General features: G+C 46.1%; 2 protein-coding genes across 3 annotated transcripts in view; one reads left to right on the forward strand and one right to left on the reverse strand.

Annotated features, from left to right (window-relative positions):
* LOC116826845 (NACHT, LRR and PYD domains-containing protein 1b allele 2-like) overlaps window positions 1-14163 on the forward strand; it is a 29815-nt gene extending 15652 nt beyond the window's left edge. Inside the window, exons 8-12 of one of the 2 annotated variants that reach the window (XM_032783859.2) lie at window positions 1653-1906; window positions 5900-6028; window positions 9411-9552; window positions 11800-11841; window positions 12129-14163. In XM_032783859.2, coding sequence (XP_032639750.1) covers window positions 1653-1906; window positions 5900-6028; window positions 9411-9552; window positions 11800-11841; window positions 12129-12385 — 824 coding nt within the window. In that variant the 3' untranslated portion in view covers window positions 12386-14163. The remainder of the gene's footprint in view (window positions 1-1652; window positions 1907-5899; window positions 6029-9410; window positions 9553-11799; window positions 11842-12128) is intronic. The other variant, XM_032783860.2, reaches the window with a different exon arrangement.
* The window catches only part of LOC116815086 (uncharacterized), a 669588-nt gene that overhangs the window by 216440 nt on the left and 437487 nt on the right, over window positions 1-15661 (reverse strand). The gene's annotated exons all lie outside the window — the stretch shown is intronic.

Genomic DNA, 15661 nt, shown 5'->3' on the forward strand with positions numbered 1-15661 from the left:
CTGCAGAAAGGACTCTAGGGGTCATAGTGGATCACCAGCTAAATATGAGTCAAGAGTTCGACACTCTTGCAAAAAAAATTAACATCATTCTGGGCTGTATTAGCAGGAGTGTTGTAACCAAGACACTGGAAGTAATTCTTCTGCTCTACTCAGCACTGATTAGGCCTCAACTGAGTATTGTGTCCAGTTCTGGACATCACATTTCAGGAAAGATGTGGACAAATTGGAGAAAGTCCAGAAAAGAGCAACAAAAATTATTAAAGGCCTAGAAAACATGACCTATGAGGGAAGATTGTAAGAACTGGGTGTGTTTAGTATGGAAAAGATACAACTGAGAGAAGATATGATAACAGTTTTCAAGTACCTAAAAGGTTGTTACAAGGAGGAGGGAGAAGAATTGTTGTTCTTAACCTCTGAGGATAGGACAAGAAGCAATGGACTTAAATTGCAGCAAGGGCGATATAGGTTGGACATTAGGAAAAACTTCCTCACTGTCAGGGTGGTTAGGCACTGGAATAAACTGCCTAGGGAGGTTGTGGAATCTCCATCATTGGAGATTTTTAAGAGCAGGTTGGACAGACACCTGTCAGGAATGGTCTAGATAATACTTAGTCCTGCCATGAGTGCAGGGGACTGAACTAGATGACCTCTCAAAGTCCCTTCCAGTCCTATGATTCTATGATGCATCGGGGTTTAGCTGGCACACTCTAACGAGTTTCTAGTGAACATCTACAAGATGAGATGCAAACTCAACCAAACTTGGGTGGATTTTCACAGGAACAGCATAAAGCACAACTCTGGCACATATGCAACCCCCTGCCAAATTTCAAGCCCATTCTGCTAATCATGGAGGTGTTTGAGCTTCACAATCAATAAGAATATTTTTAACACTGGCAAAACAATGTAATTTCTCCTTAATCTTATTCTTGGAAATGGCTGAACCATTTTTTCTGAAATTAAGAAAACAAAACAAAAAAACCCCATCCATCTGAGGCAGGGACCCAGCATGGGAAACTTCAGTCCAAATGGTTAAAGTTTGTCGAAGTTATAAACAATTCTAAAGAGTGTGATGGGTTCGGTCACAGAGACCCCCTTGGGACTGTTACCTGATGTGCTGAGACTACCTCCAACTCCATTTTCCCTGCAAGTTTGGGCCTCCAGAAACCTGCCTTGTTGAGCCAGACACTCAAACCTGTAAGAGGATTTTACATTTCCCATTATAAGGCAACCTTAGCTTAGCACCGCCTACACTGTTGTGTTCTGCTAACACAGCTGATTTCATCCAGCTCTTTCATCTCTCAAAGTAATTTACAAAGAATGACTGGACTGTGGATTTTGGTTATGCTCCAGGAGTATAGATCTTATAGGACCCTGCTCTCTTTCCAGGATCAGGACAGACTGCCTGGATATCCGGGTGTTCATGCGTAGTCAGGCAAACAGTGGGCAGAGATGTCCTTGGGAGTTGGAGGTCAGGGCAAGCAGTGGAGGGAAGGTGCCAGAGAGACCTTGTGAAGGTCAGTGCAGAATCCAAGCAACCCCTAAAGCTACAGGGATGGGTGTTTCCAGAACTCAGGTGGACAAACTGCCTTTCTGACCATAAGAGAATGAGGACAGGCTAATGGAGCCTCGTTTGCTTTGTGACCCACTGGCAGATGCTGACAATTCCCGGATGCAGATTGCCCATTTCATCGACGAGGGGATGACCCTGGAGAACCCAACACGGGTGAGGTCATTCCACGCCGTGCTGGAGAACCCCAGCTTCTCTCCGATTGGAGTATTTTGGAGGAGGGAGAATTCTGATCAGCGAACTCAGCTCCATTCCATTGTACTGCTCTACCAGGCACAAAGGAGAGTTAATCTAACCCTCCACCTCTACCTGATACCTGATGATGGCTCACGGGTCAAGGTAATCTATCGTGTGAGCCTTATGAGAACACATACTTACCCTGTTACAGTTTAACTCTCTCAGGAACAGCAAGGCTTTTGTGAAGCACAGCACACACACAGCTTTCAGTGGTAGCCACGTTAGTCTGTATGAGGAAAAAAAAAGGAGTCCTTGTTGCACCTTGGAGACTAAACAAATTTATTTGGGCATAAGCTTTTGTGGGCTGGAACCCGCTTCATCAGATGTATGAAGTAACACTTTGCGCAGAGACTAACTCATTATTGCTCTTTCACTTGGTCATACAAAGCACAAGAGAGTACAAATCATATACAAAACAATAAACATCTTAGCTGCAATGCCCCTCACTAGCTCACCCTTCCCTTGGGAGACTGTCTGGTCTCAGGAAAACATACAGGTCTTGCAGCTGCTCCATGCTTGGTGGCTTCTCCCTCATCAAGGCTTCTCCCTCAGCTCATGTGACCTTCCTTTTTCCTTCCCCAAGGTTCCTGTGGGTCTCCCTAGCTTGTATGCTGCCTTCCAGCATCTGCTTTTCTTTGTTCTGTTTCTTGGTAACTTTTAGCTGCTTCAAAAACTGCCCCCTCAGACAGAGGAGGAAGTATCTTTTCTTTTGGGATGAAGTTGATCTTTCACATAACTTTTGTGCGGTCATAGCACCATCATTCTCCTTAAGTACCTTCCTATTGTATCTGTTCTAGAAGGATCTGACGCAGCCCTGCTAGCCCTTGGTGGGTCCACACATAGGGTGTCATTGGTGCTGTCACCGTTTTCCACAGTAACATTTCAGAATAGCTCCATAATATCAATCAGAATTCAAAAGTTGTACACACAGAGCCCCCAACTTGTCACAACTCTCAGGGGGTGAGTTGGCCATTAACAGGGGCTTGGGGCCCACCTCTCCAGGTGAATGGAATTAAGAGGAGAATTACTAGACAGAATCTTTAAAAGCAGCAGAGACTCCTGTGGCACCTTATAGACTAACAGAAGTTTTGGAGCGTGAGCTTTCGTGGGTGAATACCCACTTCGTCAGATGCAGGTAGTGGAAATTTCCAGGGGTAGGTATATATATGCTAGCAAGCAAGCTAGAGATAACGAGGTTAGTTCAATCAGGGAGGATGGGGCCCTGTTCTAGCAGTAGAGGTGTGAAAACCAAGGGAGGAGAAACTGGTTCTGTAAGTGGCAAGCCATTACCAGTCTTTGTTGTAGTCAGAGCTGATGGTGTCAAATTTACAGATGAACTGAACCAGCAGTTCTCTTTGAAGTCTGGTCCTGAAGTTTTTTTGCTGCAGGATGGCCACCTTAAGGTCTGCTATAGTGTGCGCCAGGGAGTTGAAGTGCTCTCTACAGGTTTTTGTATATGCCATTCCTGATATCGATTGTGTTCATTTTCTCTTTTCCGTATGACTGTCCAGTTTGGCCGATGTCACAAGACAGAATCTTGTGACCAAATAGGCTTGTTAAGGGAGATAATGCAGTCTTTGGCAAGGGAAGCAGATCACGGAGACAGATAATACAGGGGCACAGACAATCCAGGAAGTTTTTGAAATGTAGGGACAATTTCCTGTCTAACTGCTGAAGGAACCAACTAGGGCAGAGTTCTTCTTGACCTGCTGCTCATAACAGAGACGAGTTAGTGGGGAAGCAAAAGGATGGGAACCTGGAAGCATGGACCATGAGATGGTCGAGTTCAGGATCCTGACACAAGAAGAAAGGAGAGCACAAATATAGACCCTGGACTTCAGAAAGCAGACTTGACTCCCTCAGGAACTGATGGCAGATCCCTGGAAATAACATGAGGGGAAAGAGTCCAGGAGAGCTGGCTGTATTTTAAAGATCGTATTGAGGAACAACCATCCCAATGTGTAGAAAGAAGTAAATATAGCAGGAGACCAGCTTGGCTTAACAGTGAAATGCTTGCTGATCTTAAATGCGAAAAAGAAGCTTACGAGAAGTGAGAGCTTGGACAAATGACCAGGGAGGAGTATAAAATATTGCTCAGGCATGCAGGAGTGAAACAGGAAGACCAATCACACTTGAGTTGCAGCTAGCAAGGGATGTTAAGAGAACAAGAAGGGTCTTCAGTATGTTAGCAACAAGAAGAAAGTCAAGGAAAGTGTGGGCCCCTTACTGAATGAGGAGGCAACCTAGTGACAGAGATGAGGAAAGCTAATGGACTCAATGATTTTTACCTCTGTCTTCACAAACAAGAACAGCTCAGACTGCTGCACTGGGCAGCACGTATGGGAGAGGTGACCACCCTCTGTGGAGAAAGAAGTGGTTCTGGACTATTTAGAAAAACTGGACGAGCACAGTCCATGGGGCCGGATGCGTTGCATCCGAGGTGTAAAGGAGTTGCTGATATGATTGCAGAGCCACTGGCCATTATCTTTGAACTCATGGGAACGGGGAGGTCCGGATGATGGAAAAAGGCTAATGTAGTGCTCATCTTAAAAAAGGGCAGAAGGAGATCCAGGAACTACAGGCCTGTCAGCCTCACCTCAGTCCTGAAAATCATGGAGCAGTCCTCAAGAACAATTCTGAAGCATTAGAGAGAGGAAAGTATCAGAACAGTCAGCATGGATTACCAAGGCAAGTCATGCTGACTAACCTAATTGCCTTCTATGATGAGATAACTGGTCTGTGAATGAGGGAAAGCAGTGATGTGTTATTCCTTGACTTAGCAAGCTTTTGATACGGTCTCCCACAGTATTCTTGCCAGCAAATTAAGAAGTATAGGCGATGAATGACTATAAGTGGATAGAAACCTGCTAGATCGTCGGGCTCAACGGGTAGGATCAATGGCTCCATGTCTAGTTGGCAGCCAGTATCAAGCAGAGTGCCCAGGGTCGGTCCTGGGCTGGTTTTGTTCAATATCTTCATTAATGATCTAGAGGATGGTGGACTGCACTCTCAGCAGTTTGCAGATGACACTAAACGGGAGGAGTGGTAGATACGCTGGAGCGTAGGGATAAAATACAGAGGGTAGACAAATTAGAGGATTGGGCCAAAAGAAACCTGATGAGGTTCAACAAGGACAAGTGAAGAGTCCTGCACTAGGACGAAGAACATTCACTGTTACAGACTAGGGACCGAATGCTAGGCAGTCTGCAGAAAAGGACCTAGGGTACAGCGGATCGAGAACTGGATATGAGTCAACAATGTGCCCTTGTTGCCAAGAAAGCTAACGGCATTTTGGGCTGTATAAGTAGGGGCATTGCCAGCATGTCGAGGGACGTGATCATTCCCTTCTATTCAACATTGATGAGGCCTCGTCTGGACTACTGTGTCCAGTTTTGGGCCCCACATTACAAGAAGGATGTGGAAAAATTGGAAAGAGTCCAGCGGAGAGCAACAAAAATGATTAGGGAGCTGGAGCACATGACTTATGAGGAGAGGCTGAGGGAACTGGGATTGTTTAGTCTGCAGAAGAGAAAAATGAGGGGGGATTTGATAGCTGCTTTCAACTACCTGAAAGGGGGTTCCAAAGAGGATGGATCTAGACTGTTCTCAGTGGTACCTGATGACAGAAGAAGGAGTAATGGTCTCAAGTTGCAGTGAGGGAGGTTTAGGTTGGATATTAGGAAAAACTTTTTCACTAGAAGGTGGTGAAGCACTGGAATGGGTTACCTAGGGAGATGGTGGAATCTCCTTTCTTAGAGGTTTTTAAGGTCAGGCTTGACAAAGCCCTGGCTGTGATGATTTAGTTGGGAATTGGTGCTGCTTTGAGCAGGGGGTTGGACTAGATACCTCCTGAGGTCCCTTCCAGCCCTGATATTCTATGATTCTATGACTCTAGGGAGAGTAGACCTGGGACTCATTGCTCCACCCAGAGCTGGAGGGCTGGTAGTGTGTTGGAAGAGTCCAAGGAAGAAGCTAGGTATTCTAGATTAGGGGACATACAATTGGGGAACCAGGAACCTGACAGCTCTAGCTGAGGTGCCTCTGCAGTGTTTTCTTTTTGTATCTCCCAGACATGACACTGCTTATGTTTCACAGGCAGTGAAGGACTATGAAAAGGAGTGCCAGTCATGGTTTGTGTCTAAGTCTCATTTCACCGCTAAACCCTTGCACTTTGACTCTCTCTACATTGTGTCCAGTCCATCGGAGATAACAGTAACACCCAAGGTGAGTGAAATTATGGAAGTGAACATAGAGTTCTGGAGCGCTGGGTTGCAGGGATCTGGGCAAAGCACTCTCTGAATCAGTGCTGACCCCAATGCTCCAGGATGGCATGAGGGGGCCTGTGCTGCAGGGAGTCGGGTGGGGGGCTCAACAAGGGACACTCTTCTCTGGAGTCAGTGCTGACTGCTGTGCCCCAGCACGGAGCTAGGGGGATGCTGTGCTGCAGGGAACAGGGTAGGGGATGCACTCCCCTCGCAGTCAGTGCTGGCCCCAATGCCCCATCACAGCACTAGGGTCACTGTGTGGCCAGGAGTGGAGAGGGGGTTACAGTGGATAGAGCAGAGTCCTGGGTGTCAGGATGCTCTGGTTCTGTCCACTCTATCTGGCTGTGTGACTCAGTTTTCCCATCTGTAAAACGGGGATAATGATACTTACCCTGCTTACTAAAGAGCTTTGGGATCCATGGAAGGAACGAGGACTGACAAGTGCATAGTATTAAAACTCTACTGCTGATGTAACCAGTCACTAAGACCAAGTACTGAACAGTGGTGTCAGACACTCAGTGAACAATGCACAGACTGCCAGTTGGTTCCATGTTATAGCTGCTGAACATTTGCAAACATATTCACAGAGTTGGGGGCTGCCTGAAGAATGTTTTGTTGAAGCAAAAGTCTTCTCTGATCAGCTCTGACTAACACTCCTCGCCCCCTTTTTCAGCCCTGCTTACTTGGGGTGGAGGAGGATGAGCATGATGGGTGTCCCATCCTCCTCCCTCCCCCCAGCACGCAACCTGGAACTGGGATACCACTGAGCCCTCTGTCTTATCAGCCTGGGCTCCCTCTCACACTGTGCTACTGTGACAAGCTGCGGACCACTCCTGGTCCTGCACTTCCGCCAGCATTCACACAGGCCAGAACACAGCCAGCTGCAGTTCCACGAATGCTTTTCCTTAGCCACTTTGGTCCGTCTGTCCTTCATCAGATCTTTTACAACCTGGAAGGCTAGTTTGCTATTTTTATTATTGATACACTCTTCAATTTTAGAGCGTTGCTTTTTTTATCCACATCTCCTTGGCCACCTTCATTCCCTTCTTGATCTTTCTGCTGATTGCTCTGTATTTATCAGCTCCCTTGGTGCTATTCTTGTCTCGCTTGAGTTCTCTTCTAATGTCACACATTTGTAGTATTTCATTTGTGACCCAAGATTTTGTCGTCTTACGATGTTTCCCAAGGATGTCCATTGCTGCTTCATTTATTACAGCATTGACATTGCTGGTCATTGTTTCTACATCTTCCTCTAAAGCAAGCAATGGGACAAAATTTCCACCGATCATTGCTTGGAATGACTCTGCAATGCTTCAGTCTCTGAATCTTTCTAAGTCAAACTTAATTCTGGTGAACTTTGGCCTGACGATTTTCCTTAGCCCTAGCCAAAGTTTAACATCAGAAGGTTGTGATCACTTCCAATATCAGCATGGGGGAAGCTCCTTGTTTTAGGTTTGTTGATCTCAGAATGAAATCGGTTTTGTACCATAATGTAGTCAATCTGGCTATGGTGTCAACTATCATGTGCATGCCACATTCAGCATCTGGATGTTTTATATGCTCCTAATGTGTTTGCAAGAACCAGATTGTTATAACTGGCAAACTCCAAAATTCTCACTCCTCTCTCATTGGTTACCATGTTACAGAAAGGGCCACATTAAGCTCGCCAATCTGCCTGTGCATCAGTACCCACTTTAGCATTCCAGTCTCCCTGTACAATCAGGATATCTTTCTTGTGTACTTTATCGATGATATCTTCACGTTGATTGTAAAAATCTTCTTCAATTTGCTCACTGTCATAGTCTATTGTAGGGGCATAGACTTGTACCATTGTGATATTAAACAGGACTGCCGTTAGAAGGATGGAGATAAGCCTGCTGGATATTAGGCAGCATTCTAATGCTGAATTCTTGATATCTTTATGCACAAGAAATCCTACGCTGTTGATACGTTTGTCTTCTCCACTGTAATAGAGCACATGGCCTTCTTCTGTTAGTATCTCTCCAAAGTTCTTCCATCTCTGACTTCAGAGATTCTTAGGAGGTGCCAGGTGTATTGTTCCATTTCATACATGAGTTCCTTCAATCTTCCTATTTGTCTCAATGTCTTTACATTCCATGTGGCTATGGTGATGTTATCTCTTCAATGGATCCTCTTTGTTGGGGTTACACCAGTAGTATACTTGTCGCGTCTGAACTGCTGGGAGACGGATGGTGCAGTCATTATTATTAACCCGGGCTGCGACCAGTCTGGTTGACTTGCTCATCATATAATGTGTCTTGGGCAAATTTCTAACCCGGCAGAGGCCATCCCTCTCCAGGCAGCCCCCTTTTAGTCTCCTCTTGCGACACACAGGAGGAGCAGTGGGCCTATTCTGTCCCTGGACCCACAGAGGGAAGTAGATAACCATACGGAATAAAACAAAACTGCAATCTAAGTTCTCTAACCTGGGTAAGATTTGAATCAAGCAATGTCTCCCCTTATTAGATAATACAAACAGTTTGCTAAGCTTCCAAACACAGGCAGCCTCCTTCTTTCCTGCCTGGGAACCCCCCTTCCCCAGTTCAGTCTTTGTTCCTAAGGTGTTTCTTGCTGTTGTGTCATAGGGGAAGTGACGCCAAGTGATGATGTCTCTTCCGCTTTTTAGAGCTTAAAATAATTGGAGATATACCTATCTCCTAGAGCTGGAAGGGACCTTGAAAGGTCATTGAGTCCAGCCCCCTGCCTTCACTAGCAGGACCAAGTACTGATTTTTACCCCAGATCCCTAAGTGGGCCCCTCAAGGATTGAGCTCACAACCTTGGGTTTAGCAAGCCAATGCTCATACTGCTGAGCTATCCCTCCTCCACTTTTGGAGGGAATTTCAGTGGTCCCAGGCAAAGTTTCCAGCACAGTTAGTGGAAAAATACAAGCACAAGATGAAGTTTAGTATCACCTGATCTAGTCACATGACCTTCTATGAGTCATGGCAGCCATTACTTAGACATTGCCTGAAGCATCCACAGGAAAGTGTATCAGGTGAGGCTAAGCTTTTCTTGTCTTTGCTGGTGAACCATTAACTTTGGATAGTCCATTCACAATGTGCTGGCTACTCATGAGCAAACACATTTGAAATACAGATGCATAGACAATATTCATAACTTCAGATACAAAAATGATACATGCATACAAATAGGATTCAGCAAGCCATAACTTTTCCATTGACACTTCACATGACATACATTGTGCAAGATACGTCATAATTATATTATAACCATATCATAATCACATCACTATGGGGAGTATGGGATGTAGAGTATCACAGGGGGTCACCTCTAATATAGCCCTTGGTTTTCCTGCAGGAACTGCCATTTTTGGATAAACCTGCAGAAGCTTTTCAACCATTCACAGAGGTCCACACCACGGATGTGAAGAAGGAGCTGGAGCTCAGCCTGGTGGGAAAAAAGGACGGGAAGCCAATCTGGGAGGCTGTTATCAGACCAGGTAGGCTCAGCCTGGCAGGGGGAGATATTTGTGTAGGCAGCCCCTAACCAACACCTCTCATGATGGCTGGCACATACCTTCAGTGCACACTAAGGCAGGAAGTGTGTGAGGCGACTGGCAATTAGGTGGGAGAGGCAGCAAAGTGAAGAACTAAAGATCATTGCCCTAAATCTGTGGCTGAAGACAGCTTCACTGCTGTCCTGCTGCTGCAAACCATGAACACCTGGATTTGCACGGTGATCGCAGGGATATAGCACTCACCTTCTACTGTGGGTAACCCCAGGAATGAAGAAGAATCCCTTGTAACTGTAAAATGCATAGGACTGTTGCTAAATGTATAGACAATTGTTGGCCTACACTTGTGGTTCGTTATGAAAAATATTCAAGAGCCCAAATAACCCAGCTTAGACAAATATTTATTGTCTAAAGACCATTCAGTGCACAAAAGAAGTCATACGTAGCCTTTTGGGAATCAATCTCACAGGGGTGACCTTACACAGTTGGTTTACATCAAAGCTACAACCCCATCTTGGTCACAGTTATAATATGGTTGTTTAGAAGTGAAAAGCACTGCTTATTTCACCAGATTATGTTTAACCCACTAGTTTGTGCCAGCTTTGTCTTTAAACTTCCCTGTAACTTTCCCATATCTTGGTTTGAACACATTTTAAAACATTGTCCATGAAAGCACCTGCTAAGCTTGCACTAGGATATAGAACAAATGTATCTTGCCTTTGACAGATTCTCTATTAGTTTTTGCCAAACACTTGTTACAAGGTATTGTGGGAGACCCAGCTTAGCAAGGGTGAGCAGAGCAGAACTCTGGGAAGAACATAATCCATTTGGTTAACAGAACTGCCCCCGTGCAATGTAAGTACTCATGACCTGGCTATCAGGGCCCTTCATGATAACGACTTGAGCAGATCTGATTCCTACCAGCAGAGGGCATGAGAGCACAAAACACACTAGTCGGTGCACTGTCATATATAAGACAACGCCCTGAATATCGGGACTGTCGCTATAAAATTGGGACATCTGGTCACCCTACAGCAGTGGTGCTCAAACTTTTTCAGTCACCTCCCCCCACCTTATCAGTAACTGAATCTGTCTGTGCCCTCCTTCCATTACTGCACAGCCAAGGCTTCCCCAGCAGCAGAGCTCGGACTAGGCAGAGCTGGGAGTGGAACTGGGGATGGGGAAGGAGCTGGGCAGAGGAGTAGCGAGTGCCCTCCGTACCCTCCGACCGGAGGGGGCCCCGCAAGGAAGGGGGCCTCTAAAAGTGGCAAAAAAAAAATGAATGCAATGGTGAAGATGGTGTCAATATTCATGAAGCGTTTGTTGGTTTTCTTAATGTTCATGATACAACTGGCGAGGGCTTATTGGAAGCGTTTCTTGAAAAGGCAAATGACTTAGGAATAGACATTGCTGACATGAGAGGCCAAGCTTATGATAACAGCGCAAATATGAGAGGAAAGAATAAACAAGTTCAAGCCTGCATGCTAGAAATAAATGACCATGCCTTGTATGTACCATGTGGAGCTCACACTTGGAATCTTGTGATCTCAGATGCGGCAACGTCATCGAAATATGCCGTTGACTTTTTCGATAAGGGGCCCTGGACATATGTTCTGAGGGGGCCATGTTCTTTGTTGCTACGGCCCTGGAGCTGGGACTAGAGGTGGAGCTAGTCTGCGGGTGGAGAGGGAGTGAGAGCTGAGCTGGCCCTGGACCCAAAGCAGGACTGGGGCTGGGGGAGAAGTGAGGCTGGGGGTGGAGCGGGGCTGGATGCCTGTCTGGTACTCCCTCCATGCCTCTTGTGGTGGCTGGCACTCCTTCCCCTCTGCGTGCCCCCCCAAATGTTGCTCCATGCCCCTTTAGGGGGTTGCACCCCACACTTTGGGGACCTCTGCACTACAGGATGTGGACCTGCGTATTCATATCGTTAGGTCACCTCAATGTGGAGTGAAATCTTCCAAGTTCAGACTTAGCAGCTTCGGCACTTCCCTTTCTCTGAAAACTGGGGACTCTGTACGAGAGGGATCCTTAGGGATAGAGCTCAGCCCAGATTCTGATCTCAGAAACTCCACTCACATCAAGTGGAGTCATGGTCGCATTCTGATCTCAGTGTCTCTGGTGTAAAATGGAGTCCTCAGTGCTTCTCAAGCCAATCAAGTGTAAAATGGCACCACGTGACATATTAGTGAAAAGTAAACACCTGCTGACTCCCTTTCCCCCTTTTTCTTCCAGAAGACCTGGCACCTTCTGGTTCATCCATTAAGATGCAAATAGGTGAGTAGGGATTCACAGAGTTGCAAACGCCAGTTTTTAAATCCAGTTATTCTCTCAAACAGGCTCCTTTCTGAAGCAAAGAAATCAGGTGGAGAAATCCCTATTAAGTTCTTGTCCACATATTGTTCAGCATTGCTGCCCCAAAGGTGGCTGCATTCGGGCACAGGGTGAGCAATCCCTCTGTATCCAGACTGCCAAGTGCTGAGATGAACTCACTAGGGAAATGTAAAGATTTATGTTAGCAAACATGCTAACGCATCCCAATTCATTCTCTCTCTTCCACTCAGATACACATTTTGTTGACCAACACCGAGAACAGCTGATTAAGCGGGTGACTGCAGTGGACAGCATCCTGGATTCACTGCATGGAGTCGTTCTGGATCCTGAACAATACCAGAGTATCAGAGCCGAGAGAACCAACCCAGACAAGATGCGGAAGCTGTACGAGCTGGTCCCGAGCTGGAATTCAGGCTGCAAAGAAAAGCTCTACCAGGCGCTGAAGGACAAACACAGACACCTGGTTGAACAGCTTGAGGAGAAATAGATGGAGGCAGCTCTCCCCCTGCTCAGAGATTGTTTGTTTGCATTGGGAGGGATTACTCCACAGGTTTTTGGTGTGAATCACGTAACTCACAATATGCAAACTGCAATCATAGTGTGCACAAGGGACACCTGTTCCGTGTTTCAGTTTGCATCGTGTGTACACAGCAGAGGCTTGCTGTGTACTAATCGTGCAGCTTTCTTAGAGGGTATCCCACACTTCTTTGCCTTGGCGCTGAGCACTGTGCATTCTGTGATTGTTCTCGCTGTGAATTGTGGGATGCATAGCTGAAGCTGGCCAGGTTCAACTTTTTAAAAAATGAAAAATCCCATAGCTCTGTGCCATATGCTGGCGACCTGGAATTCACAGATGGTGCTTGGGTTATTGTTCAATTGAATGAATTTGGCTTTGGACGTTGCCTGCTGCACTACCGCGCACATGATAATAGAAAACAGGTTGTTGGAGCAGCTTCACAGCATGCAGTGCCATTTCTGGGAGCAGGAAACCAGCACGGACCAGTGGCACAGGATTGTTCTGAAGACTTAGAGTGACCACCAGTGGTGAGAGAAGTTCTGGATGTGGAAGACAACTCTTTTTTGAGGTAGCAATGTAACCCTGGAGCTGTCATGGCACCAAGATGTGGACAAGCAGGTTGCCATTGCCATCTGGAATCTGGCCACCCCTAAATAATATCGGTACATAGCAAACCGATCTGATGTAGGAAGGTCAATTGTTGGGGCCGTTGTCATGCGAGCGTGTGATGCCAAGGAAAAGGTACTGTGGCACCGGATTCTAAAGCTTGGTCACACTCAGGAGATTATTGATGGCTTTTCATACTGATGGCATTCCCAAACTCCATTTGGGGCAATTGATGGATCCTATGTGCCTAATATTTGCCTCCCCTCCTCCCGAGTGCAGAATTTATAAACAGAAAGGGGATTCTCTGTGGTGCTCCAAGGCCTGGTTGACGTCCTGGTATGTTTACAGACATGAATGCAGGGTGGCTGGATCCATGGCAATAGGATCTTTTCAACCTCAGGCCTATTTATCTTATTGGAGAAAGGACTGCTTGCCCCCAGGAACACTATGGACATTGCTCCAGTTATCCTGGGAAACCCAGTTCATCCTCTGCTTCCCAGTTAATGAAGCCATTCACAGGCCGCTTGGACAGAAGGAAGGAACTGTTCAGCTCTCACCTCAGTAGTTGCGGAATGGTGGTGGAGTGTGCATCTGGCCATTTGAAAGAGAGGGGGCGCTGTTTGTAGACTAGTCTGGAAGCAGTAGAAAAAAAGCATTCCAATGATTACAGCAGCATGTTGTATTTTGTACAATATTTGTGAGGGGAAAGGTGAAGGCCATAGTGATGGGTGGGAGGCTGAGGTGCAGAGACTTGTGCAGAGGTCTGAGCAGCCAGCAAGGCTTCCCACAGAAAATGGAAACAACAGGGGCAATATTGTCAGGGATGCCTATTTACTCTCGTCTTGAGTTCAGCCCTGATAATGTGCAGCCATGCATCCAGCTGTCAGCCTGCGAAGAGGGGTTGGGGGAATGAGCTGTGAGCTGTGCAGTTTTGTTTATTGGTGGTGGCAGAGGGACGTTGGGGCAATCCTTGTTTTACCTTACGTCTTTGCCTGTACCCTTGGTAAAACCCTATGGATTATTTCAGTTTTACAGCTTTTCTGTGTTAATGCATTGAGTCAGCATGACTGAATTTTTAACAGCTTTTGTTATGAAACAACAATTAATTGCGTAAAACAAAAATAAACCTTTAATTGAACTGACAACTTGAAAGAAACCTTTAATTAAATCAAAAGTCTATCAAAAAGCTCCTAGTGCAGATAGAACAGAACAGTGGCTGGGGTGCTTAAAATCACAGGCGAGTGCACACTTCACCTCTGCCTCTTGTTTGCAGGACTTCAGGTGCTCAGGGGTGAGGTTCCACATTATCTGGGGCACTGGATGGCTCAGAAGAGCTGGGTTCCTGGTTCTCAGTGCCCTTTCACTAAAATGTCATGTCTCATGATCCCCCTGCTAAAAATGAATATTTCCAGGGATTTTCTCCTTACCTGAGTATAAATTATAAAAGCAGTGATCTTGGAAATAGAACATTTGTTTTTATGACCTGCTTATTGCACAGTATTCGTTATTTATCATTACGGTATTTTTATTACATTATGAAAATGGCACCACTCTTCCAAGATCTCACTTTCGTAGCTTGTATCACTTGGAATAAGCCTGTTATAAGACCAGGCTCCTACGTTTCATCAAGGAGTATCAGATGTGAAACAACATGAAGGTATTTAAGAAGCCAACTCACAGAGTTCCTCCTGCACAAACATTCAGGTCTTGAACAGTCCAGACGAACAACGCACATTACAACAAAGCTTCAACTTGTTCTTCATAATAATTTTAAAAACAAGACTAGCTGCCTATTTAATTTTAAAAACAGCAAAAAATATCCACCTCCCTTTCCATTTCTTATAAGGAGTCTTGAAGTTTAAACTCCTCAGTGTAAGATATGCGCTTTTGATCTGCTTTAGGTCTTGGAATGTCCAGAGGTCCGCTGCGAGGTCCCTAGGAGCTGCTTCCACCATTAGGGAATTCCCTGAACCCCATAAAAAACCCCTTCAGGAAGCCATCGTGCTCTATCAGTGTAAAGCGAGGTGGACAATTTATGATTCGCCCTGTATAAGCTTATACAGAGTAAAATGGATTTTAATTGGGTTTGGATCCCTTGGGAGACTGGGTGGTCTGGGCTGGCAGACAGGTAACCTGCTGAGCTTATTTTCAATTTAAAATCTGCACCGCTTAGGGCGGTAGAACCCTCGGGTTCTGTGTTGCAGCAGGCTAGTGTGTCTGGCCAACAAGGCAGGGTTCTGGAGGCCCAGGCTGCAGCTGGAAACGCTCAGAGGTACTTTCATGCACATCAGTTGGAAGTCCATGGGGGGCCTCTGTGACTGAACCATTCATTATGTGTGGGCAGAGGCAGAGGAGAGGGGGGGCTGCGTGTGAGTGGAAGCAGTTAGTTTGATAAGGGGGCTGTCCAAGTGGGGGCTCCAGGGGATCAAGTTGAGCTGTGACCGCCTTGCTCTGGGTGTGACAGTAGATTGGGGGGAGTGTGGGAAGGGAGGGAAGAGGTTTTGTCCTGTAAGAGATTAACTTCTTTGTTTCCCTGCGTTCGTGGATGTGTCAGCCTGTGATCTGCATAGGTGACTTCGGCTGTTCGGACAGTTTTCCGTGGGTCTTACATGGAAACTGTTTTGGTTTCAGTTAGGGCAG

This window comes from Chelonoidis abingdonii, chromosome 4 (genome assembly GCF_003597395.2).
Source record: "Chelonoidis abingdonii isolate Lonesome George chromosome 4, CheloAbing_2.0, whole genome shotgun sequence".
Taxonomy (NCBI): domain Eukaryota; kingdom Metazoa; phylum Chordata; order Testudines; family Testudinidae; genus Chelonoidis; species Chelonoidis abingdonii.